Below are 26,603 nucleotides of genomic sequence, written 5' to 3' on the forward strand. Positions count from 1 at the left end.
ACAGGAGGGAAAGAGGGAAAGAAAGGAGCAGATAATGAAGGCAGCACTGGGAGTTGTGTGGATGGCCTGAGGATAGTAAACTTGATGGGTAAGGAAGGGTCTGGAGGGAATGGAAAGGAAAAGCAATGCCAAATGAGATACCAGGACACTTCATGCAATCTTAAACCAGGACCCTAAGCCTTTAACTACCTAACCAAACAGCTCTGCAAGGTGGACAATGTGTATCCTTCCCAGCACAGCCTTGAAGGTAGGCCACTAGCCTGGCCACAGGGACTAAAGTCCAAAGCTCAGATGGTCCTCAGCTATTGGAGTCAGACAGGCCCCAGCATTAAGAGAGCTTTTGTAGGCAGCTGGGAATCTCTTAGGATGCTAACTGCATCAGAATCAACATAGGCAAAGCTGAAAGTCACACTTCAGCTAAGATCCAATCCAGATTCTTTAATTTACAGATGAAGAAACTAAGGCTCATGGGGAAAGTAAAGGGTGCACAATAATAAAGAGTTAGCAAAAAGCAGAATTAAGAATGAAAGTCTGTTTTCACTAATGACTTTTGAAATCTCTTGAGAACAGGCATTCACTAAAATTCAAATACAGGGAAGTTGAAAACTTCAAAATAACTTTTTCATATGGGTTTGGCTGAAAAACATTATTTGTTTTTAAAAGCTAAAATTTAGAAATGAACAAGAATGATAGCAGAAAATACAAAATATCCAAGAATAAACCTAAGACTATCTAAGAATAGAATAAGATATCCAAGAATATCTAAGAATAAAACATGCAAGATCCCTGCGAAGAAAATTTTAAAATACTATTTAAAGGACACAAAGACTAGTTGGTAAGGAACATCTTATTCCAGGATAGCAAGAGTCATCGTAAGGAAGTCATTCTAGGTAACAGGCAAATTTATAAAAATAAGGTAGTACCAAATTAATAATAAATAAATAACTGCAGAACTGGATAGAAGCTGATCCTAAAATTAATAGCCAGGAAATTTATAAAAAAGAACAAAAGGGGTTATAGCCCTATCAGAGGTAAATAAAGATAAAATAATTAAAATAGAATTGTATAAGCAAATATATAGACAGATGGAGCAACAGAAAAGGAGAATCCAAAAAGTGATCCAAATACATATGGAAATAAAATAAACAAAGGCGACATTTCAGTAATGGGGCATGGTGTTGGGACAATTGGGGAGCCATGGCCCTCACACCTTATACCAGGATAAATTCCAGGTGGATCAAATATTTACATCGCTTTAAGAAGAAGTGAAACTTCAAAAGTACCAGAATCAACCATGGGAAAATTCTGTTACAAATCTTTCTGTAAACTTTTATGAACTTCCAATGAGGAAGCAATTTGTTATTCAAGTTGCAGAAGCCATTAAAGAAAAGTCTGATATAGGGACATCTGGGTGGCTCAGCGGTTGAGTGTCTGCCTTTGGCTCAGGGCATGACCCTAGAGTCCCAAGATCGAGTCCCATATTGAGTCCCATATCAGACTCCTTGCATGGAGCCTATGTCTCCTGTCTCTGTCTCTCTCTGTGTCTCTGAGTAAGTAAATAAAATCTAAAAAAAAAAAAAAGAAAGAAAGAAAGAAACGTTTGATAGAGTTGACTCATAAAAACAAATTAAAAATCTGAAAGTCAAAAGAGATGACAAAGTGGGTACAAGCAGTTAGTTGTAACTATTCTCACAGCCAATACAAAGCAAGATCTACAAAAAGCCTATACAAATGAGTAGGAAAACGACCAACCATCCAACAGAAAAATGGATAAAGGACATGAACAGACAGGTCAAAGGAAAATATTTAATTCTTAAATAAAAAGATGCATTTTCAAATCAACCACTAAAAGAATAAATTAATGTAGTTACTTGAATTAATATAAATTAATGTGAAATCAATGAAACTAATAAAACGCATACAGATTACTATTTCTAGGTTTGGGGATTAGATATAAACATCAAGTAATTCTTTATACGCTTATGTACTGCCTGAAATGTTTATAACACTTTTATCCTGAAAGTGTTATTCTCATGAAAAACTATTTATAGGGCCTAATTTTCATTTATATAAGCATGTGTATTCTAAAATATTAATGGTGCTTATCCCTGGGTAAAAATATTCTGGGTAACTGTTTCATTCTTTGTGATTTTCTGCATTTTCCAAATGCTACAAATATGAAATTTTTAAAAATTTATTTAAAAACAAATACAGGGATGCGTGGGTGGCTCAGTTAAGCATCTGCCTTCGGCTCAGGTCATGATACCTGGGCCCTGGACTCAAACCCCAAGTAGGGTTCCCTTCTCAACGGGGCATCTGCTATTCCTTCTCCCTGTGTCCCTCCCCTGGCTCATGTGCACTCACGCTCTCTCTCATAAATATCTTAAAAAAAAAATTACAAAATGGCTATACCAATAGGCTATTTACTCACCTATTTTTTATTTTTTTAAAATTTATTTTAGAGAAAGAGCATGCACTAGCAGGCCAGCAGGGGGAGGGGCAAAAGGAGAGGGAGAGGGAGAGAATCTCAAGCAGACTTCCTGCTGAGTGCAGAGCCTGATGAGGGCCTCAATTTCAGGACCCTGAGACCATCACCTGAGCTAAAATCAAGAGTCAGACACTCAGGGGACTGAGCTACCCAGGCACTCCTTTTTATCACTTATCAGAAGAGCAAAAATAAAGTTTGATAATACCCTATACTGAAAAGGATGCTCATAAGACTGTTTGTTGGTACAGCCTCCAACGAGGATTTATGTAATATTGCTATGACAAATAATACTTGTCAAAATTATACATGCACATAACCTGTGGCCCAGGAATTCTACTTCCAAAACTTGGTCCGACAGGTGTACTTAAATAAAATTATTCATTACATTACTGTTAAGGTTAGAAACAATCTAAATGTCATCAACATAAATAAATGATGATCCTTCCATTATGCAACAGCCATAAAAAAGAATGAAGAAGCTTTTTTATGTTTCAAAATGGAACAGGCTTCAACTTATATATTTTTAAATGAGAAAAGATACTAAAAATACTACATAAAAAGTAATATTTGTTTTTTTTAAAAAGATGGTTGCATAGCAATGTGAATGTATTCACATGAATGCCAATTCACCTAATGCTATATACACTTAAAAATGGTAAATTTTATGTTATCTTTCCACAAAAAAAAAAAAGAAAGAAAGATAAAACAGGAGACAACATATTTGTTATTGCTTGCTTAGCCAGAGTGTTTCCAGAATGCTACACAAGAAGCTGATAAAGGCTGTTTCCAAGGAAGGGGAAGTGGGGGTCAAATTTTTCTCTGTATACCTATGTATACCTTTTAGACTTTAAACTATGTGAACGCATTAGCTAGCAACAAACAAATAATATGAATTTCAAAACAAACAAAGCTTTTAAAATGGACTTCTGGTTAAAACTGTTATACAAGGGACGCCTGGGTAGCTCAAAAGTTGAACATCTGTCTTTGGCTCAGTGCATGATCCCGGAGTACCGGGATCAAGTCTCACATCAGGCTCCCTCTTGGGAGCCTGCTACTCCCTCTGCCTAGGTCTCTGCCTTGTCTCTGTGTCTCTCATGAATAAATAAATAAAATCTTTAAAAAAACAAAACAGAACTGCTATACAACTTTTACTAGGTTTTACACCTAATATACATATTTGTTAGTCTAGAGCAAACTACAGCCCAAAGGCTAAATTCAGTTCAAGTCCTATTTTCGTAAGCAAAGTATCATATGAGGACATCCATGTTCATTTATTATGCAATGCCTATGGGTGACTGAGGCAAAGCTGAGTAGCTGCAATAAATAACATATGGCCCTCAAAACCTACAATATTTATCACCTAGCCCCCTTTTTTTTAAGATTTATTTATTTATGATAGACAGAGAGAGAGAGAGAGAGAGAGAGAGGCAGAGACACAGGAGGAGGGAGAAGTAGGCTCCATGCCGGGAGCCCGACGTTGGACTCGATCCCGGGACTCCAGGATCACGCCCTGGGCCAAAGGCAGGCGCTAAACCGCTGAGCCACCCAGGGATCCCCTCACCTAGCCCTTTTAAGAAAAAGTTTGCCCAAACCTGCCCTAGAGCAATTACGACAATTTAAATATCAAATGGATTTCCTGGTGTTCATTTTTATGTAGTTACCCAGATTTTGCAAATATTCATAATTATTAAGTAGGATTTTAACCTCCCAACGATTTAAATTATTAGCACTGGTAAATAAAAATCAAATAATAATTTACTTGAGTATGTTAATACCAATCAGATAATGAAAATGATCAGAGAAAGTTACTCCTTAATGCATGCACCTTCTAAAAAACAAACTCTAAATGTATTCTAAGGTGGTACAAATTACCAACGTAAGTAAAAAATTTTATTTAAAAAAGATTGAATCTTCCTAGATGATGAATGCATTTAAAACTAGATAATGAATATATTTAGAAAGTTTAAATTATATATGTTCCAGTTAGCTCCCTCCAAATGTATGTCTTTTGATAAAATTACTGAGTGGAAAAAGTACATTGCTCACAATGACAGGGAAAGTCAAAAACTGTCCCTCTATACCACAAAGCCAGCTGGACAGCAAGTGGACAGCAGAGAAAAGTCTTCTATGGCAAAACTCGAGGCATTCTGAAGTGAGATCATCATCACCACATACAAGACAGGAAGCCACAAGCATTGAATGTGAGGTGAGCTAGGGGAGGCCATGGCCTGGGAAGCTGGAGATGATCCTGACTCTGCCCTACAACAGCTGGTATGGCCTCAACAGCTCCAACTTAAGTTTCTTCATAGAGCACATAATGACAACAAGTTCTACCTCCTTGAACAACCCATCATCTTTGCTACTTACAGAAAAGTCAAAGGAACAAGTACAGTAGATCAGAACTAGGTCTCTTACACTGATTAGCTGGAATAGCCCTGCGAGGAAAGGCTATCATTACTCACCCACTAAACATTTCTATGGACAAATGAAAACCAAATCAGGCTTCCAAGGCCCAGAATTTATCAAATGTCCAGAGAGAGGATAAAAACTAACCATCTGCAACATCCTTTTAAAAACCAAACTTAAAAAAAAAATTCTATTTAAACAATAGTTTCCATGTTGTATAAGAGTTTATAAATTGTAATCTACTGAGCTTCAAGGGTTGTGTAAATGGGTATATTTTAAAAAATAAGACTTTTTAAAAACTAAAACGAAAAATGTACATTTAGATGTGTCCCAAACTTAATAGTTAAGACAACACAATCCACCAGTACACATAACTCTCTACTACCAGGTTAGCTCAGTATTGTGCTATACTTGGAACAAAGCTTTCACTCCCATCTCTGATTAAAAGTGATCACACAGCATGCACTTTAGGAAAAAGTCACCCATACAGCCCCATCTCCCAAAAAGAGAAAAATTACAGTCACTGAAATGTTTCTTGGCAACTGTCATGCACAACCCTGAATGCATATCAGACTTCATGGGAAAAAGCATGCCATTCACATTTCAAACTCAAAAGTGAAGACGATCTATTTTGAACCTTGGAAACTACTGCTTTTAAACTTGTTATACATTTTGTGGTTCTATGAAAAATTTCATTAGGAAAAGGGTTCTGATGTTGAAAAGGTTTGAAAACCACTGACTTAAGGCTTACTAAAGGTCATAAATAATCAGGTACTATTTGAGACCATTTATGTACTCTGAATTCCCAGAGGTTAGCATGAAGGCTACTGAAAAACAAAGAAACGCCAAAGAATCCTATCCAACAAAACCATGACTTACTTAAAAAACTCAGGTTCCCTGGATAGTCCAGGCAGCTGCCAAGACACGCAGGGTATTTATGACAGCCTTTGGAGTCAGCCAGCCAGCAACCACCTCCACCAGAACTGTCATTAAGAGCAAGAGAAGGGCCAGAGGCAAGCAGGTGCAGGCCAGTGATGCTGTCCCCAAGGAGACAGGGAGGCCTACACCACAGGCACATCCCAGAGATGAAGATGACAGATACAAATGTCAGGAAATTAAAGAACAAGAAACAAAAAAGTTATAAAACTGGCCTCCATTTCTTAAGGCCATATAGAAATTTTACATCGGAGAGAATGTAAGGGACTATAAGAAGATTCAACTACTACTCCAGAGATTCAGATCCCTGCTGTTTAACTCCTCACTGTGTGACCACAGGCAAGGCCCTTTCCATTTGTGGGTCCCAGTTGCCCCAAGCAACTGGAGGTGCCTGGAACAGGAGGTGTTCAGACTCAGTGATGTTTCAAGTCCTCTCTTAGGCTATTAATAGGCTATTTACGCCAGCCTGTGATTCAGTGGAAGCCAAACTAAAGAGTAAATCTCAATGTGCTGCTGATAATACTGTCTATCGGGCCAGGGATTCTAACATGACTCATTCAAACTGCAGTTCCTCAAAATTTCAAGGACCAGTTTGTGTTTTTCTATGCTTGTCTCCTAGAAGCTCTACCTACCTGAATCATGAAGTCATTTTCCTCCTGAACCTCACAGATGCAGCGGACCACTTCAAAATCATAGCGGTCATCCCCATCGAGTTCCTCATCTGGGTTGGTGGTCACATCAACATCTTGACTATACTCTTCGTCGCTCCAAAGAAAGCTCTCAGAAGAAGACTCACTCAGATTATCCTCCTCTGAGAGGAAAGGAAAAACAATAGTCACAATTTTAAAGTATAGTTACAAAATTCTCAAAAACCTAGAATGTTAAGAGTGGAAGTGACCTTCTAGCCTCACTCCTCTATGAACTTTCACAAAGCTGGGAAACAGGACCTCCAATCTGTTCCTTGGGCCTGTCATCTAGCAATAACCCAATGATATATGCTGCCTAGTGATGAACTGAACTCGATTTCCTCATTTTACTGAGAGTGAGGCCCATAGTAAATGGCAACTCAAGGTCACAGAGCTCATTGACAGAGAAGCTGCAACTTCTTATGGACTACAAAGATCATCATCCTAATGACTTAAACATGTCCCTCAACCTCATCCCTTCCAGCCAGAATGGCTTACTATCAAGTCTACATCCAGAGCCACCTTTAAAACTCTGTAGACAATGGGAAATGAAGAAGGGGCAGATTCAGGGATAATCAGAACCAGAATCACTAGATCTCGGTGCCTGATTAGTTATAACGACAGCTAACCTTTACTGATCACTTATTTTGTACCAGACACTGTTCTAAGTACTTTCCATATATTAATTCATAAATTCACAATCACTCTCTAAATTGCTAGAGAAGATGATTCAAGGTTGACTCAGATTCCCCCAAGCAACCAGGTTAGATACAGAGTCCATCAATAAGAAATGCAGGAATGAAAGGGGCAGGTGTGAAAGAGAATGGGGTATGATGGATTTGGTTATAGACATACTGGCTGGAGGTAAGAGACCAACTAAGACCAAAGTTGGAGAGAAGGGAAGTTCAGAAAAGGCACACCTAAATAGCCTTTGCTTTAGTTGATGTACTTCTTTATTTTGAAAACAGACTGTACGTGCAGAGGGCCTGGGGAGTAAGTTACAGTATCAACATAATCCAGCCTTCTCTGAGTACAGTGCTATTACAAATGATCAAGTCAGCAGACAGCCTCCTTACCAGATACTTTCACTTTCCCTTTATGGTTTCCAGATTCTGAGCCATGGAGCTGTGGGCTCATATGGACCCCAGACTTATGTGAGGACCCACACTTGTTGACAGCAAATGCCTTGGGTGGAGAAGGTTCCTGGGAGGTATCACTGATCTCCTCACTGCAAGGGCATTCTGGAAGACAGGATCAAGAAGAATTAGCACCCCCACATATTATCAGGGCATTCCAGAATCAATCCTATCCAACCAACAGCTTCACTGTTCAAATAATTCCAAGACAAAGAGGCAATTAAACTATAAAGGGACAGATTTAGGGATTAATACTTCCAGCAACCCCCAAGAACCTCAAAACCAAAAGCTTCCTCCTCACCATCACCCTTCTCCCCTTTTTTTCTGTTAAGACTGTTTTTCTAAGCCAGAAGGTACATTAAGAATAAAACATGGCATCCCTTTGGCTCCCAAAGTTGGAACACTGATTTTCTTAACCAACATCTTTGTAGGAGCTAGACACACACTTTATAAGAAGTGAATCCTTTATTGAAAGTGTCCAGAGATATGTTTTTAAGAGTTGTGTGTAGGGGTCCGGGGAGGTTCAGCCAGTTTAGCATCTGCCTTCAGCTCAGGTTGGGATTTCAGGATCATGAGATCGAGCCCCACTTTGGGCTCTGTGCTCAGCACAGAGTCCGCTTAAGAATCTCTCTCCTTGGGATCCCAGGGTGGCGCAGCGGTTTGGTGCCTGCCTTTGGCCCAGGGCACGATCCTGGAGACCCGGGATTGAATCCCACATCGGGCTCCCGGTGCATGGAGCCTGCTTCTCCCTCTGCCTGTGTCTCTGCCTCTCTCTCTCTCTCTCTCTCTCTCTCTCTCTCTGTGTGTGTGTGTGTGACTATCATAAATAAATAAAAAATTAAAAAAAAAAGAATCTCTCTCCTTCTCACTCTGCCTCTGCCCCTCAACCTCAGCTCTATTCTCATAAATAAATAAATAAATAAATAAATAAATAAATAAAAACAAACGAACAAACAAACCTTAAAAAAAAAAAGAACAAGAGTTGTGTGTACAAGGGGCGCTTGGCTGGCTCAGCTTGTACAGCATGCAACTCTTGTGAGTTATGGCCCCACATTGTGTGTAGAAATTACTTAAAAATAAAGTCTTAAAAAAAAAAAAGAAAGAGTTGTGTGTGCAAACAAATACAGTCATTCAATTATATATCTTCTACTATAATGCTTTCACACGCACTACCCTATGACAGGTCACACTGGCCAGTGCAGCAAGAAAGAAGGCCTTCCTAAATGCCAATATGGCCTTGTAACACCTGGGATGAACAGATTCCTCCCCTACCAAGGGGAGGCTGAGCCCACAAACTCCTGTAAAGGCCTTCTGGACCCTCTTCTCCTCCATGAAAGCTCAGAGACCAGGACTGGGGACAAAGTAATCCCTCCACACCCATGGTAAGAAACCCAAGTGAAACACCCCAGAGGATAAAAAATTACCAGGTTTGGTTTTCTTTTTCTTTTTCTTTTTTTTCTTTGGCTTCACTCTCACAAATTCTTTGAATTTCTTCTCTTTATTCTTTTCCTTATCTTTTGCAGCTGGAATTAAAAATAAGTGTTAAGTCTTGGCTTTCTAACATTTTGTTTTCAACAGTAAGATGTTTATTCTCAAGTAAGTATGTCCAATGTGAAGAACTAAAATAGGCAACAGAGATGCCCGGGTGGCTCAGTGGTGAGTGCCTGCCTTTGGCCCAGGGCGTGATCCTGGAGTCCCAGGATCGAGTTCTGCATCGGGCTCTCTGCATGGAGCCTACTTCTCTCTCTGCCTATGTCTCTGCCTCTCTTTCTCTGTGTCTCTCATGAATAAATAAATAAAATCCTTTTTAAAAAATTAAAAAAAATAATGAAAAATAAAATGGGCAACAGAATAGAGTTCTAGATCTGGTTCTGCCTAGGAGGTTATTTTCTCTCTCTCTCAAGGCTCTGGAACCACCTTCTCCATCATCTAGCCTTTAGATCAATGGTGAGCAAACTCTGGCCCACCACCTGTTATTTTAAGTTTTATTAAAATACAGTAGGCTTATTCATTACATATTGATGATGTGGCTGCTTTCATGCTTCAACAGCAGAGTTGAGGAGTGAAGATGAAGACTTTATGGCCCTCAAAGCTGGAAATATTTGTCTGGCCCTTTACAGGTTGAGTTTGCCAACCCTACATAGACCATGACTCCTCATTGGCTATATATTACAATCACTGGGTGAGATTTTTAAAAAGTGAATGCCCAGGTCCCACCCACAGAGATGCTGATTTACATGGCTTAAGGTGTGACCTGTATGTCAAACATTTTGTTTCTTTTTTTTATAATTGAGGTACAATTCACATAATGTAAAATTACTCATTTAAAAATGACAGTTGACACCTTCGAAATACCACAACTTCCTTATCTGCTACTCTTCATAGCAAACTCAAGTCCATCAACACTCCCTGTCCAAACTTCTCACTTCATAGTTTTTCCTAATTCTATTCTAAAAAGTTTCTCACCTATCACTCTGAGACTATTATCAGTTTTCAAAGTTAACAATTGCTCGACCATTGCAAAAACCCAGTTGTTTTGCTTATAAAATATGTCCATAGCATTTCAAGTAATTGATCATACCTTACTCTGTGTAAAGAAGTGTTTAAGCACACATATCCTAGGACTTAACCACTCTACTCCTAGATATTTACTCAGGAGAAGAGATACTGTGTCTACACAAAGACGTGTACATGAATGCCCACTTAAGCTGTAGTTGGATCACACAAAGGAAAAACTGCCCAAATGTGAATCATTTGTGGTGTGTTCACACAAAGGAATATTTTTCAACAATAAAAGCATGAATTATTAATATGTGCAGTAAAGTAAGTGAATCTCAAGGTAAGTATGTTAAGTGAAAGGAGCCAGATAAAATTCATGATCCCATTTGTATAAAATCCTAGAAATGAAAAGTAATCTATAAAAACAGAAGGCAGAGTAGTGGCTTCTTGATGATAGGAAGGGATGGGTGGAAAGGAGGAATTAAAAGGGGCATGGGGTGGGGGTGCGCCTGGGTGGCTCAGATCATGATCCTCGGGTCCTGGGACAGAACCCTGTGTCAGGCTCCCTGCTCAGTAGGGAGTCTGCTTCTCCCTTTCACTCTGCCCCTGAGTGTGTGTGTGTCTCTCTCTCTCATATGTGCACATGCATGCTCTCTAATAAATTAAAAAAAAAAATCTTAAAAAAAGTTTTTTTAAATAGAAAAAAGGGGGCATGGGGAAAATCTGGAAGGCAATTAAATGTATTTACTATCTTGACTATGTTGCTCTTCAAATTATACAATTTAAATATGGGCAGTTCATTGCACAATTAAGCTTTGATAAGCTGTGGAAAAAAAACAAAAACAAAAACAGTGATATGTAGTACATTCACAATGTTGTGCAATCAGCTCTTCCTAGCTCTAAAACATTCCCATCACTCCTAAGGAAAATTCCTTACCACTAAGCAGTTTCTCCCCAGCCCCTCAACCCCTAGCAGATCACCAATCCACACGAGTGGGTACAGATTTATCTATTCTGGACATTTCATATAAATGCAATCACACAACACATGACCTTCTGTGTCTGGCTTCTTTTACTTAGTATAATGTTTCCAGGGGCATCAAAAACACTCTTCAAGTGATTCTGATATGGAATCAAGATGATCACAAAGCAATTATGGGGTAAGGTAAACAATCAGATTCAACTGATTTTAACTAAGTCAATACAAATATGATTTCCTGTTACTTGTAACTAAAAGTATCCCAAGTCTTGCAGATGGTCTGAAATGTGGTCACCTTAAACTAAAGATTCCCCTCCTGAGGCTTCAATTAGAGGAGTAAACAATGAGGATAAAAAGAAGAGCTATTCTAGAAAGTTGTTCTATCAAGGCCTATGTACTCTGAACGCAGAGGGAAGAGAGAAAGTCTTCAGAGGCTCACCCTGGCTATCGGCTGAAAACTGTGAAGTCACACATGGCCTGAGGGGGCAGAACTAACAAGAACTGTCCATCATTGACTAAGCTAAAGTAGGTGATGCCCTGAGGTACAGAAGCAGACAAGGCAGAACTCGTACACAAGAAATCGTACACAAGAACTCGTACACAAGAAATCTCCTGCAGGGCCGCACTCCTACTCCCCACTCCAGGACCCAGGGGCAGGGCATCCTTCCCTGCAATCCCACAAGACCACACACAGAGCCTAGAGTGAGGGTATAGCCTCTGCAATTAGATTCAAATTGTGGCTTTACCACCTGCTAGATGCACAGATATTGGTTCAAGCTAATCCATCTCATTTGCATTTCAGTTTCTAATTTATCAACTGGGCACAACTGTACCCACCTCACAGGGTCTGTTTTGAGAATTATTATTTTTTTAAATTTATTTATTTATTCACGAGAGATACAGAGAGGGGCAGAGACGTGGGCAGAGGAAGAAGCAGACTCTTTGCAGGAGCCTGATGTGGGATTCGATCTTGGATCCTGGGATCATGACCTGAGCCAACGGCAGACACTCAACCACTGAGCCATCCAGGTGTCCCTGTTTTGAGAATTAAATAAGACAGTACTAGTAAAGAGGTTGGAACAGTGCCTAGCACATGGTGAGTTCTCAAATGTTAGCTGTTGCTATCTTGTGTGTGATACCGTCTCCCAGGAAGATGATGCTCATCTGCTGTCAGCTCTCTACGTGGACAGCTTGACCAATTGTCCCACGAGCCACACAATATGAACCTGACTACAGGGTTTCTTCCAAATTGCCCAAGCTTGGCTGCACAAAGAGCAATTTCCTGCCAAAACTCTGGATCAGAGAGTAACTTGACACCTGAGGCAGGTGAGGCTTTTCTAGGATGGCCACTTGTCATCTTCTCAGCCTATAGGTGCCTATTAGAAGTACTAGAGCCCTTCTTCCTCCCTCTGTACAGCCTGCTCCCTATTTCTCCACCAGACTATCACCAGCTTATGAGAGCAGGACATTTAGCTCCTCCTTCCAGGAGGAAAAGGCACAGAGAACATCACCATCATCTATGCAGAAACTGCTATACACCACAGAGCACAGCCACATATGTGGCTGAGACAAGCAGTAACCTGAACATGTTCTGACCTGTATGAAAGGACAGCAAGCAGCTCAAGGGCAGAGTGAAGTGGGCATGCTCTTGGAGGGATTTTCTCATTGTGTATCACAGGAGGTGGTACTTGTGGCTTCACACTACCTTTTCATCACGCCTACCTTCCCAGTCTCATTTCCCAGCAGTCCTGCTGCCCCCACCATGGATCCCACCCAAACACTAGCCCCACAGGGCCCTCCAACAAATCCCTCTCTCAAACCCTGCATTTTTTCTGCCTTAGCTCACATGGCAGAGACTTCTATGTATTCTCCAATACTCCTTTCTCCACTTCTTTCATAAGAAAAGAGTATGTCTTCCAGCTTCTCCTGAGCAAGGTGGGGCCAGAGACAGATGTTCTGGCCTATGGGCTAAAAACAGAAGTGATGTGTGTCACTTCTGGGTTGTACCCTTAGAAGAAAAGAGATATGCCCTACTCTTCCCTTCCCAGAAGCTAAAAGACAGGCAAGGTGGTAAGCAATTCTGGACCACCCAGAGAAAAACAACACCTAAGAATAATGCAATGCTGAGCTGGCCTTGGACAACTTCAGAGATCTACAACAGAATCACCATGTGGAGTTTGTGATTTGACCTGAGAGGGGGATAAACCTCTTCCTCGTTCAAGCAGGCCACTTTGGTTCTCACTTTTAGGCACCATAATCTGTTAAGTTCATATTTGCTCTCTTTCCTTTAAGGGGAGAGAGAACACATTCCTGTAAGAAAGCCAGTCTATTGCCACAAGGCATAGATGGTAACAAAGAATGATTGGGCCCACTCTAGTGCCCTAAAACTCATTTGGGCCTAAAGCTGAGGGTTACGCAGAGCAAGAATATGAACCAAGTGGATGTGACAATAGGTAATAAGCACAGGTGAGGTTTCCTCTGATTCTAGAATATTCTTTCTGGGACAAACCGCTACTCGGGACTGAACTCACCTATGCAGAAACAAATCCAAATGCCAAGGAAGCCTGAACTTGCCACTGGAAGATAATTTATTAAACGGATTCTGGTATTCTGAGAAACCTCATTTGGAAAAGCAAATCTAAACTGACTTTCCAAATTCACTTATGTGACAAAAGGCTTGGCTGAGGGAGGGGGAAATATCTAAAGGCCAGAGTCAGAAGGGCACCTTAGGGATGGATAAACGATCATAGCCGCTTATTCTCTTTGATGCCTCTGAACCTCCACTCTGCTGGGTCCCAACATGGCTATGACTTTCCTATTTTCTGGCCTTGGTTCAACTCCTTTACCCTTACATTTTAAGGCTTAACTCAAACGCCACCTATCCTCTCAACATCCCCAACCCCTGCTCTACAGGCAAAATCTGAATCTTTTATCCACAGCCCTTTATATGCTCCTAATGTAGAACTTAGCCCTTTTTACTGTATCTGATTATGGGCTTTTTCTCCTCAAATGAAAGGGTCTTGTCTCATTCATACCTGATCCTACATTATCACTTTATTTTTTTTATTTTTATTTATTATTTATGATAGTCACAGAGAGAGAGAGAGAGAGAGAGAGAGAGAGAGAGGCAGAGACACAGGCAGAGGGAGAAGTAGGCTCCATGCACCGGGAGCCCGACGTGGGATTCGATCCCGGGTCTCCAGGATCGCGCCCTGGGCCAAAGGCAGGCGCCAAACCGCTGCGCCACCCAGGGATCCCCTACATTATCACTTTAAAAATAAGGAAATCAGATCCATGAAGAGCACAGATCACAAGTGAACAGCAGTAGGACTGCTATTAAGATTCAGTCTGTGGACTCTCAGACCAGAACTGCTTCTCTTGCTTAACCTAACCAGCAGGGAAATTGAAAGAATAAAAAAATAATCTCTGCAGAACATTTTCTGGTCCTCATGGAACAGAAGCACCAGGAATCTCCATCTAAGAACTCCATTAGATCTCAAGGTCCCATATGCTATAATCAGAGCACTCAGTATAAAGGGAGTACTTTTTTACATTAATTATCCCTATGCACCGCAAGTCCTATAATAGTCTGTTTTACACTTAAGCATAATGTCAAGTTCACAATGTCTGTGAACGAGAACACAGTCTGCCTGGAGTCAGCCTCACCTTAGAACATCTCCCCATCTGAACCCACTCCCCATCTGAAATTTCAACCCAAATAAAGGCCTTCTTAGAAATCTGAGCAAAATCTAGATATGTTGAGAACAGGTAAGCTATTAAGCTGGTTTTCTTTCAAATCTTGAGAAATTTAGTTATCAGATTAGTCAAGTATTCAGCAAAACCATGAGGAAACAGAGGGAAGCTTTGACAGAAGGAAGTGAGGGGAGATGCCTAGAACAGGGAGAGCTCTCTGGAGGCTTGGGGTCTGTGGAATCTTCTAAATACCCTGCTGTGTTTGCTCTCATTGACAGCATCATGATGAAGGCTGAACATATCTATTGACCCCAGCTCAGTGATGACGATGAGGACTGAGGCTCCTGCTGGTTAGCAACACAGGCAGGACTAGTAGCCAGGGTTATCATTTCCCACTTAGAACACAGCAAGGTAAATGGTCTGGTTTCCTTTAGCCTGGTAACAACTGCTGGCCATCTCTGCACAGGAGAGTTGTGAAATCATCCATGAAATCTGTGTCCATTTGACATGAGGACAGGGGTGTGTTCCTTCCTGACTACACAAAACTACTCTCCATTTAAGAGCATATAGGAAAGGGATGACCAGGTTATACCCCAGACAGTGAGTGGCCTATTAGTGCCTCCAAATGAACCAGTTTTACAGAGGGCCAGCAGGGGAGTAACAAGTTAAAGAACAGGAATTTAAAAACTCCTTTTGTTCACCCTAAAACATCTTGTACTGTCCACCCCTGCCAGCCAGGTGAGTATACCCACAGCAGGTCTTATTATTAAAAAGGAAACCGACAGGCAAAAAATTCCCCAGTTCACCCAAGAGACTTCCAAATCACAGTGAAAAGGATCCCTCTGCATTAAGAGAGAGAATAAAATCTCAGATATATATGTTGGTATGAGACCCAAGGGGCAGTACACAAAAGTAGAAAATCAATCATTCAGGTTCTTAATTATGCCGAAATGACAACAACCTGTCTACTGATTTTATAGCTTATTAGTAGTTGGCTTAGAACTCAGATCTCTGACTGCCTGAGTTAAATGACTTCACTGAGACAAAGAGCTACTATTTATTAAGAGTTACTATAAGCCAGATATTGTGCTAAGTAAGCATTTTACATTACATTGCATTTAATGTAACAAAGCTCTGAGGTAGGTAGTACTATTATCTCCATTTCACAGAGGAGAAAATTGAAGTTCAGCAAGTTCTTTGCCCAAAGTCACATAGCAAACAAGAGGTAAAAGCTGGATTCAAATCCAGGTGGGTTGACTCTGAGCCTGCACATATTACTAACACAAGTCAAAACTCAAACATAGTTAATTGGGAATCCCTACACCAGACAAGCAACCTGCATACGGCCAGACACCCTCCCTGTACTCAGACGCATTGTACTGGGTAAGGTCCCTCCTCAGGCAATTACCATGATCAGGGTCAGGTAGAATCATGCCCCAGCACAGAGGGCACACATCATGGTGGTCAGGCAAGCATAACTTTTCCTCATGGCTTACTGTTAAGCTTAGCCTTTGGAATAACCTGGTTCTAGTGACTCTGTCATCTGGGATAGACTCCACCCACTTCTAGGAGGTCCCTAGTCCTATCTGCTGAGATGTTACTCCATCACTATATCCAGTGCCTACTATTTTTACTGGATCCTGACAACCCAATATGGTCTCCACTTACAGGATTCTAATCTAATAATTCTGATTCTAATCTAAAAAATACAAAACATGTTTTTCTCAATAAGAAAAACAAGGAGATAACCATTTCAAATTCATAAGATTGGGGAAATTTATATCAGATAACACCAAAAGTTGGTGAGGATGTAGAGAAATCATAGAGCTAGCAGGAGTATAAATTAGAACCCCCATTCCAAATGGATTCTGGTACATTAACTAAAACCCTTCCATTTGGCATCCATTTAGCAACTCCTCTTTTAAAATACTATAAAGAGGGGATCCCTGGGTGGCTCAGCGGTTTGGCGCCTGCCTTCGGCCCAGGGCATGATCCTGGAGTCCCGGGATCGAGTCCCATGTCAGGCTCCCCGCATGGAGCCTGCTTCTCCCTCTGCCTGTGTCTCTGCCTCTCTCTCTCTCATGAATAAATAAAATCTTTAAAAAATAAAATAAAATAAAATACTATAAAGAATAGTTCATTCACAGTGACTATGTCCAAAGGCAATCCCTGAAGCATCATCTAGAACAGTAAAGAGTTAGAAACCTCAATGATCCTGGGTAAGAAAGGTTTAAAAAAACTAAAGTATATTTAACAATTGTTTAATATTAGTTACATCTATCATTTCCGGGCAGCGCAGGATGGAGTGGCCAACGGCCTGCAGAGCAACATGCGTAAGTTTTATTGTGACTACTGTGACACATAACACACCCATGACTCTCCATCTGTGAGAAAGACACACTGCAGTGGCAGCAAACACAAAGAGACTACTATCAGAAATGGATGGAAGAGCAGGCTCAGAGCCTGATCGACAAAACAACTGCTGCATTTCAACAAGGAAAGATACCTCCTACTCTATTCTCTGCTCCTCCTCCTGCAGGGACAATGATCCCACCTCCCCCCAGTCTCCTGGGTCCTCCTCGTCCTGTTATGATGCCAGGCCCCCATATGGGGGGCCCTCCCATAATGCCAATGATGGGCCCTCCTCCTCCTGGGATGATGTCAGTGGGACCTGCTCCTGGAATGAGGCCATCTATGAGAGGCCACATGCCAATGATGCCTGGGCCCCCAATGATGAGACCTCCTGCCCGTCCCATGATGGTGCCCACTCAGCCAGGAATGACTCGACTAGACAGATAAGGAGAGATAGGAACCTCTTTATATTCATTTTATATTACTTGTTCTACTTCACCAGGAGATCATGGTGCTGTGACTCTGGGTGTTTTCTAACATCACGACAAGGAAGACTTGCTTCCCCTTCCTATGAAAGAGAGAATAGTTTTTGCAGGGGAGTAGTGGGACAAAAAAAAAAAAAAGGCAATTTTTATTTGTATTGTAAAATGTGAAAATAAAATTGTCAGCTGTTTTAGTTAAAAAAAAAAAATTAGTTACATCTGCAAGGGGCGATGGGCATGCCTAAGAAACACAATGCAATCCTACACACCAGCCAAAGAATCAATGAGATCTGCCAAAAGGTTTCAATCTGGATGAAGCTCAAACATAATGCTGAACACAAAAGCAGCAAGTTCCAAAAGAATATTAGGATGTATTATTTATGCATATTTTAAAGCATAAAAACCATTATTTATCAATATAAATGCTAAAAACATGATATTTAGGAAAGTATAAAAGGAAAAAAAGAAAATGCAATTTAGAGGGTTTCTACTTCATCCTAACTTTTTGTTTCCCTTAAAAAAAAATCCAGGGCAGCTGGATGTCAGTGGTTGAGCATTTGCCTTTGGCTCAGGCCGTGATCCCGGGATCTTGGGATCCAGTCTCACATCAGGCTCCCTGCGGAGAGCTTATTTCTACCTCTGCCTATGTCTCTGCCTCTATCTGTGTGTCCCTCACGAATAAATAAATAAAATCTTTAAAAAATAAAAAATAAATTTAAAAAAATCTGAAGGAAATGCAGAAAAAAGTTGGGCAGGGGATTGGATACATACATGTTTGCTATAAAATCCTGTGTACTTTTCTGTATGTTTAAAATATTCTAGAATCTTAAAAACAAAATACTAAAAAATCACTGAAATATTTTTACCTATCAGGTTCATAATAATTTAATATTTGATATTATGAATAAATGTAAAAAACTGATACATATAACTGGCAGGAGATTACAAACCAGGACTAGTTTTTCAAAAGGTGATTTGGGAAAAAAAAAAGAAAAAGAAAAAGAAAGAAAAAAAGGTGATTTGGCATCATTTATCAGAAGTTTATTTATTTTTTATTTTTTTAAAGATTTTATTTATTCATTCATGAGAGACACAGAGAGAGAGAGAGAGCAAGAGAGAGGGAGAGAGAGAGGCAGAGATACAGGCAGAGGGAGAAGCAGGCTCCATGCAGGGAGCCTGATGTGGGACTCGATCCCTGGACTCCAGGATCACGCCCTGGGCTGAAAGCAGGTACTAAACCACTAAGCCACCCAGGGATTCCTATCAGAAGTTTAAATGTGGGGGCAGCCCGGGTGGCTCAGCAGTTTAGCGCCGCCTTCAGCGCAGGGCGTGATCCTGGAGACCCGGGGATCAAGTCCCACGTCAGGCTCCCTGCATGGAGCCTGCTTCTCCCTCTGCCTGTGTCTCTGCCTCTCTCTGTGTGTCTCTCATGAATAAATAAATAAATAAAATCTTTTTAAAAAAAATTTTTAAAATAAAAAATAAAAGGAATACCTATGTATTTTAATGGAGAAGCTATAAGCCAAAAATATATAATGAGGTTAGAATTTCAGGTAAAAAGAAACTGAAGAGCTTGTGGAATTTACTGAAAACTCATTAAAAAGGCCTCTTCGGGTGCCTGACTGGCTTAGTCAATAGACCATGCAACTCCTGATTTGGGGTCATGAGTTGGAGCCTCACTTTAGGCACAGAGATTACTTTAAAAAAAAATCTCCAAAAGAGTTCTTTGTAATAACACATAAACATGAGATTTTTGTGGTAACCCTTACTACCATCCTTGTTTCTATGCAAAATAAACAGTGCTGTTAGAACATATCTTCAATTGCAATTAAGAGGAAATTGAACTTAAATTTGGAAACAGCAAGAGAATCCCACACAAGTTTTAGTTCTTTTGGTTTTTTTTTTGCCCTGCTAAGCAGGTATGGAGTAGATTTGGGGGACAGGATGACTGCACCCATGCTGTTCTGAGCTCAAGTTCACTGCTGGCTTCTGAATGAGCTCCCTTTCCTTGACTGTCCCCATTTATACTAGGATGACAAGGCCTTCAAAAGCTAAGTGACTTCACAAAATAACTTGAGCAGCAGGAGGTTGAGATAAGAATAACAGATAAGTATTTCTATTTCCTTTAGGAAGGCCACAGCCCCATGATGCAACTCCTAAGGATCACTTGTGATTTTCAGTCTTTGAGATTCAATTAGACCAGACCAACCTAATGCTGTTTGTGAGAGAAATGCAAGCACTGTGACCTGAGCAACAGAGTTCAATATAATATAGATACAACACAGAACCAAAATACTTACTTGGAGAACTGGCAGAGACCCGCTTCCTGGTCAAGCTCTCCTGGTTGGCCTTGTCTGAAGCTGAAGAGCCTCTCGTTTGGACATGCTTCTTTCCTGGACTCTCCTCTGGCTCTGGTGACTTCTCCATCCCGTGGAAATACTTCATGTGATAGTGCAACAGTTTGGCCTTGCGGAAAAATTTTAAACAATCCACAACCTTGCACCTGAACTTGTGATCTAGGTCAACAGCTGGTGCTTTACATGTCACAAAATCATCTGTTTTCTTAAAAGTATTTGTTACTGAAAAACAAAACAGAAACAAAAACAAAAATCCCTTGTGTTTATCCTAGTTATTATAACATATGCAATAACACATGGCAATAGAAAGTGAAAGAGCAGAATGCATATGTAGCTGGAGACATCAGACAGACATCCATTACCTCCCCAGATTACTATCTGGAGAGAATGGTAAATAATACAGACTCAACCATGATTCATCTTCTGACAGAATAGATCAACAAGTTTTTTCTTTATTAAGCAGCCATACAAGTTCTCAAGGTTATAGACTGTAGGGAAAGAGTAGGGGAATATCCTTAAAAACAAACCAAAAATCAGGGACCCAACCCAGGACTTATAACTCATGAGTTGGATCAAATTCAAACTTACTACCATCCTGATACTTGTGAGTGTGGACAGAATTAGGGAATATTCTGGTGGGAATCTCTTTATGAGGGATCACACAATGGTTTTTGCACAGAAAGTGTTAACTGTTGCAAAGTTTTTTGAAATTTTGCTATGTGTACTTTGAGCAAAGAGACTCAGAGACAGTAAGAAAAAAAAAGGCAACCAAATAAATGGATCTTGAAGACATGAGGACAACTCAAGTCAATGATCAAATTTAAAGAGACAAAAAAAGTTCGAAATACTCCCCACAAAAAAAACAAATAAACAGAAAGCAATGGTCTGTTATGTATCAATGACAAAAAACAGAGCTGCATTCCATAACCAGAAGATATTTTAAAAATTTTAAACTCAGGATCCCTGGGTGGCGCAGCGGTTTGGCGCCTGACTTTGGCCCAGGGCGCGATCCTGGAGACCCGGATCGAGTCCCACGTCCGGCTCCTGGTGCATGGAGCCTGCTTCTCTGCCTCTCTCTCTCTCTCTCTCTGTGTGACTATCATAAATAAATAAAAATTTAAAAAAAATTTTAAACTCAATCTAAATCACTCTCTGTATTTCAAAATCAGCACTAGGGTATGATTACAAAGCTGCTATGCTTGGTGATCTGATGGATGCCATTTTATGGACAATTTAAACAAGTAAGAAATTATATATATATACATATACATCCCAAAGCAGAAAAGCCTTAAAATCACTTTCTATCTATGACAAGAGATAAAAGAGGTTCGAATCAATAAGATGCAGTTAAGAGAAGAATAGTAACATGAAATGAATTGGAATACATAGACAAAAATGGTTGTGCTGGAAACCATGTCAGTGGAAAAATTCAAACCTCAAACCTCTAATACATCCTAAAATTATTTCTTAAAAGAAATTATAAGCAATTTTTTTGGAATTTACTCGTCTTGGACCTATTAAAAGTTGAACCATATGAATGTGCCATTTTTGTAATTAAGAAAGTTAAATATTGGCTATTTCATACGGTTCAACCTAATAATTCCTTTTTCTATTATGACAGTCTTAAAAATCAATGCAGACAAGGGATGCTTGGGTGGCTCCATCGGTTGTGTGACTCTTGGGTTTTGCCTCAGGTCATGATCTCAGGGTCATGAGACTGGGCCCCATGTGGGGCTCTATGCTCAGTGCAGTCTATTTGAGATTCTCTCTCTGGCTCCCTATCCTTTTGCCCCTCCCCCAGCTCATGCTCCCCCTTCTCCCTCTCTGAAATAAATAAATCTTTAAAAAAACAAAAATCATTGCAGACAACTCCACTTACCATCATATGAACAAAGCTAAAGTCCAAGTCAGAGAGCATCAACACCTCCTGCCACCACCTGAGAACTACAGCAGTCAAGTTCAGCCACAGTAAACTCATGTATCCTTTGGCTTGTGTTCGTAGCCCTGGTTTATTGTGATATATTTATTTATAATGGCAAAGAAGACTGCCAAAATGCAAGCATCTTTGAATTCAAAAAAAAAATCTAAGAGCTGAAAATGAGAACTTCGAACCAATTCCATAAAGAATTACCATTCTCGGGATCCCTGGGTGGCGCAGCGGTTTGGCGCCTGCCTTTGGCCCAGGGCGCGATCCTGGCGACCCGGGATCGAATCCCACATCGGGCTCCCGGTGCATGGAGCCTGCTTCTCCCTCTGCCTGTGTCTCTGCCTCTCTCTCTCTCTGTGACTATCATAAATAAATAAAAATTAAAAAAAAAAAAGAATTACCATTCTCTCTATTCAAAAACTCTGCACCTTTGTGTATACACAACTGATCATTTGTATAAGGCAAAGACAGAACGGTGGTTAAAAAGTGTGGGCTCTGCAGCTGGCTGGCCTGGTTCAAATCCTGACTCCTTTACTTACTCCTCCTGCCTCAGCTTCTTCATGTGCAGGGTGGAGAGATTAGTGGTAACTACTTCACAAAGTTGTGAGAATTAAATTAATTACATGCAAAGATCCTAGAAAAGTGGCACATACTAAGCGCTCAATAAATACTGGTTCTTACTACTATATAGTATAATTTTGGACTTCTAAACAAATGGGACTTATGAACAGCTGTTAAGGAATTAAGCTGCTCATAAGAAGAACAACAGAAGTCTCCACCACCTTCAGCCACTCTGTGCTCATGCTAGAGGCAATATGGTATAATGGAATCAGCTTGTTTTTAAATCCCAGCTTTACTTTTCATTAGCTGTATAAGTAAGTTGTGCACATTTTCTAAACTATTCTCATTTGGTTTCTCATCTAAAAAAAAAAAAGAATAAATACCACCTATTTTAAAGAGTTGAGGGAAGGCTATAACGTAGGTGCTTGGCATAAAGAAGGTCATTTCAAGTATTAAATACATCTTGATAAACAGGCTTACATCATTCATGGAATGTAGCTGGAGACAGCCATTATAATTATCAACCACAAATTCCTCCAACCAGCCCTCATAAGCTCTGGCTGGGAAACACATCACTCTGTAAGCATTCTGTTTTTCTACATCCTTCTAAAAATGTGAAATCCAAACCAACCAGAAGATTCCTAATATGGCTACTCAATAGAATTATTACCCCCACCTTTCAGAACATGGTACTTTTACTAATGCAGCCAAAGAGTTTTATAGATTTGTTTTTATTTTTTTAATAATCACATTACATGGTGCTGGAAAGTACCAGCTTAGTCCACCAAAATCCTGAACTTTGTGTTGTTTGCCTTTTTAAAACATGAATTAAAGTGCGTTTCCATTATCCTCAAATAGTTTTGTAAAACTACATGTTGGAAGTTATACATTTATCCCTAACAAACTCCATCAGATTATTTTAGTCCAAGAAGTTTATAAACCTTGATTCTGTAATTCTATATATTTGGGTCTTTATCTAAGTTGTTGATAAAGATCTGGTGGGACAGACCTGAGGACAGCCTTTGGATAGCCTTCAGGCTGACACCAATTAATCTACACTCTCTGGAGAGAACTGCCTGAGCTAATTCAATTCATCTATGCCGATTCCCAATATACTCATGCATCTATTTCCTTCTAGTTCAGAGATTTCAAAAAAGATGTGCTCAAACTAACTGCTAAAATAAAGATTCACGGGGATCCCTGGGTGGCGCAGCGGTTTGGCGCCTGCCTTTGGCCCAGGGCGCGATCCTGGAGACCCGGGATCGAATCCCACGTCGGGCTCCCGGTGCATGGAGCCTGCTTCACCCTCTGCCTGTGTCTCTGCCTCTCTCTCTCTCTCTGTAGCTATCATAAATAAATTTAAAAAAATTAAAAAAAAATAAAAAAATAAAGATTCACTTAAAAAAAAAAAGATTCACTTGGTCTCATAGTGCGATAGATCCCCAAAATTATGATGTTAAAACCTAACCCGCAATGTGACAGTATTTGGAGGGGGTGCCTTTGGGAGGTGAATAGGTCATGAAGGCAGAGCCCACGTGAATGGGACTAGGGCCCTTATAAAAGAGACCCCAGAGAGTTCTCTTGCCCCTTCTGCTACACGACTACACGCTGAGAAGACTGCTTTTTACTAACTAGGAAGCAGGCTCTTCCTAGACAATGAATCTGCTGGTGCCTTGATCTTGGACTTCCCAGGCTCAAGAACTGTGAGAAACAAATGTCTATTGTTCCTAAGCCATCCAGTCTATGATACTGTTATAGCAGCCTGAACGGATGAAGACAGTCTACCAACCCAGTAAGCTTCTCTAAAGGAAATAAGTTTAGGGTGGCAGAACAGAAACTCTTCCCCTCAAAGGAAAACCCTTGGTTCCGCACAGCTAAGCAGAAGGTAGGAACAGCTGGACTTCCAAAGGTAAGCAAGCATGGCACTCAGGTGGGCCAACCTGCCTTTAAGAGGTGGTCCTAGAATCACAGCAGCTCAAGTAAAGAAACTCCCCAGGAGAGAAGATAATGTCAGGTATCACTGTCACAAAGCCCCTGACCAAACCAAGAGCTCTTTTCAAAACGGCAACATCAATGAGACAAAAATCAGTCGCTAGCTGTTGCCTAAAGGAGTAAATATTAAAAGAAAGATTTGAGAATTATATTCAACTACAGAAGTTTGATATGTAAAATTCCTTCATAAACTCAACTCAGTGAGTATAAATTATTGATATACAAACCATTCGAATTATGAGCCTGTCCATAATCTACCCTGCACTGCTGGGAAAAACAACACAAACATCGGGGTGAGACAAGCAGCAAATAGAGTATAAATCAGTTATGGATAATAGCCTTTGACAAAATCTGATAAATTACATAATTAACTCTAATTTTGGATCCACAAATCAAAAAATAGATAAAAATATTATATAGTAATTATATAATGTTTATGTTAACTTTTTAATGATAACAAAATATTTGGGACATGTTAAAATGAAACAACAGCAAAAAAGATAAACATCCCAAGATTTAAGTAATCATTTCCTTTTTCATGAAGACCTTGCAAACTACAATTTTTGAACCCAACTAATTTAAAGAGATATAAAACCAGTATTTTCCAGACTTGGTAATTTTAACTTAGTCTTTGCATATGACAGCCAAGACAAGCCTTCTATCTGCACAATGAAAGCTGCCAGTTTGGCCAGTGTAGGTCACATAGTTCCCTCTGTTTGGCCTACCTTTTTCACTTGCAAACCAAGCCCTGCACATCCTTCAAATGCCACCTACTTGCATAACGCTTTTGCCTTGGCCTCTCAGCAGACAATAATCTATCCTGCCTTCTCTGAATTCCCATTAAGTATTTCATGTAAAATAAATCTCATAGTATCTATCCCTTTCTATCTGTACTACAATTGGCTCTGCTCATTCTTTATTCTAAAATGTTGAAATGGGGAACATGCCCCATTCTTTATTTTTCCTGATACTTATCTTGGTGAACAACATTAAACAAGAGAAGTGGGCTCTCCAAGACAGTTTCCTCACCAAATGGGAGGGAAAATACTTATTTCACAAGGCTCCTACATGTTTCCTTGAGGTAATAGAAGAGAAAAGCCATTATTAACTAGAGTTAGTTACTTGAACATTAGTTGTCATGATGGTTTGTTGTTTGTTTAAAAAATCAAAGGTACGCATAATCCCAGCCAGAGGTCAATGTATCAGTGGCACAACCTGAAAAATTTTAACATCTAATTGCCCAACTTTATTAGTCACACACTCAAGTTCGGTAATAAAAGCACAATAGGAACAATAAAAAGATGCAACCAGCAAAATATTTTACATTTTCAAATAATTTTTAAAAAGAATATGCATAGCATAACTTTGCTAAAGAAAACCCACAAGAGAAATACTACGATCAAAACAAAATATTATAAGAAAAATATACACAATATAATAGTATAAATAACAGCAACCCTTTGGTTATGAGACTTCAAGTAAAAAGAAAAACAAGTGTTTTCTACTCTTTTGCACTTTATTATATAATAAGGTATAATAGTCATATTAACGTCACAACAGAAATAACACAATGCTTTTATATTTCTGTATTATACTACTCCCCAGAACAGTGTTCCTGTGGTGAAAGAAACATGGTGCTGGAAGCACGGTAAAGGACTAGGAGAGCCATTGGCTACCCATAAGGCCCACTGAGCCTCACACAGTCTGTGTAGATCCCAGGTCTCACACAGGTGTGTATTTCCCAATGGGAGTTAACTGTATTATATGTCACTGATGGCACCACCCAGTTATATACATCTTCCACACTACCATCTTTTGTCAACGTGGGAGCAGTTACTAGGAGACAAAAGGACAAGTAACTGAAAAGTGCCAGCAAGAACTGTGGCTCTGAGTCTGACAGCCTACAAGAAACTGAATGTTGCCAATAACCATGTGAGCCTGGAAGCAAATCCTTCCCCAGCAGAGTTTTCAAATGAGAACACAACCCTGGTCAACTCTTTGACTACAGTCTTGCAGACTACTCTGCCTGGATTCCTTATCCACAGAAACTATAAAAAAATAAATGTGTTGTTTTAAGTCACCACGTTTGTGGTAAAATTGTTACATAGC

General features: G+C 40.0%; 1 protein-coding gene and 1 pseudogene across 3 annotated transcripts in view; one reads left to right on the top strand and one right to left on the bottom strand.

Moving 5' to 3' along the window:
• Positions 1 to 26,603, bottom strand: part of PHF20 (PHD finger protein 20) — a 154,015-nt gene that overhangs the window by 20,189 nt on the left and 107,223 nt on the right. For all 3 annotated transcript variants that reach the window (XM_055303683.1, XM_055303673.1, XM_055303691.1), the window contains 4 exons: positions 19,958 to 20,236; positions 9,077 to 9,175; positions 7,593 to 7,757; positions 6,463 to 6,641 (listed from right to left, as the gene is read on the bottom strand). In XM_055303683.1, coding sequence (XP_055159658.1) covers positions 6,463 to 6,641; positions 7,593 to 7,757; positions 9,077 to 9,175; positions 19,958 to 20,236 — 722 coding nt within the window. The remainder of the gene's footprint in view (positions 1 to 6,462; positions 6,642 to 7,592; positions 7,758 to 9,076; positions 9,176 to 19,957; positions 20,237 to 26,603) is intronic.
• LOC129495913 (U1 small nuclear ribonucleoprotein C-like) lies at positions 17,153 to 17,622 on the top strand (annotated as a pseudogene).

Source organism: Nyctereutes procyonoides, unplaced genomic scaffold (genome assembly GCF_905146905.1).
Source record: "Nyctereutes procyonoides isolate TBG_1078 unplaced genomic scaffold, NYPRO_anot_genome, whole genome shotgun sequence".
Lineage (NCBI taxonomy): Eukaryota > Metazoa > Chordata > Mammalia > Carnivora > Canidae > Nyctereutes > Nyctereutes procyonoides.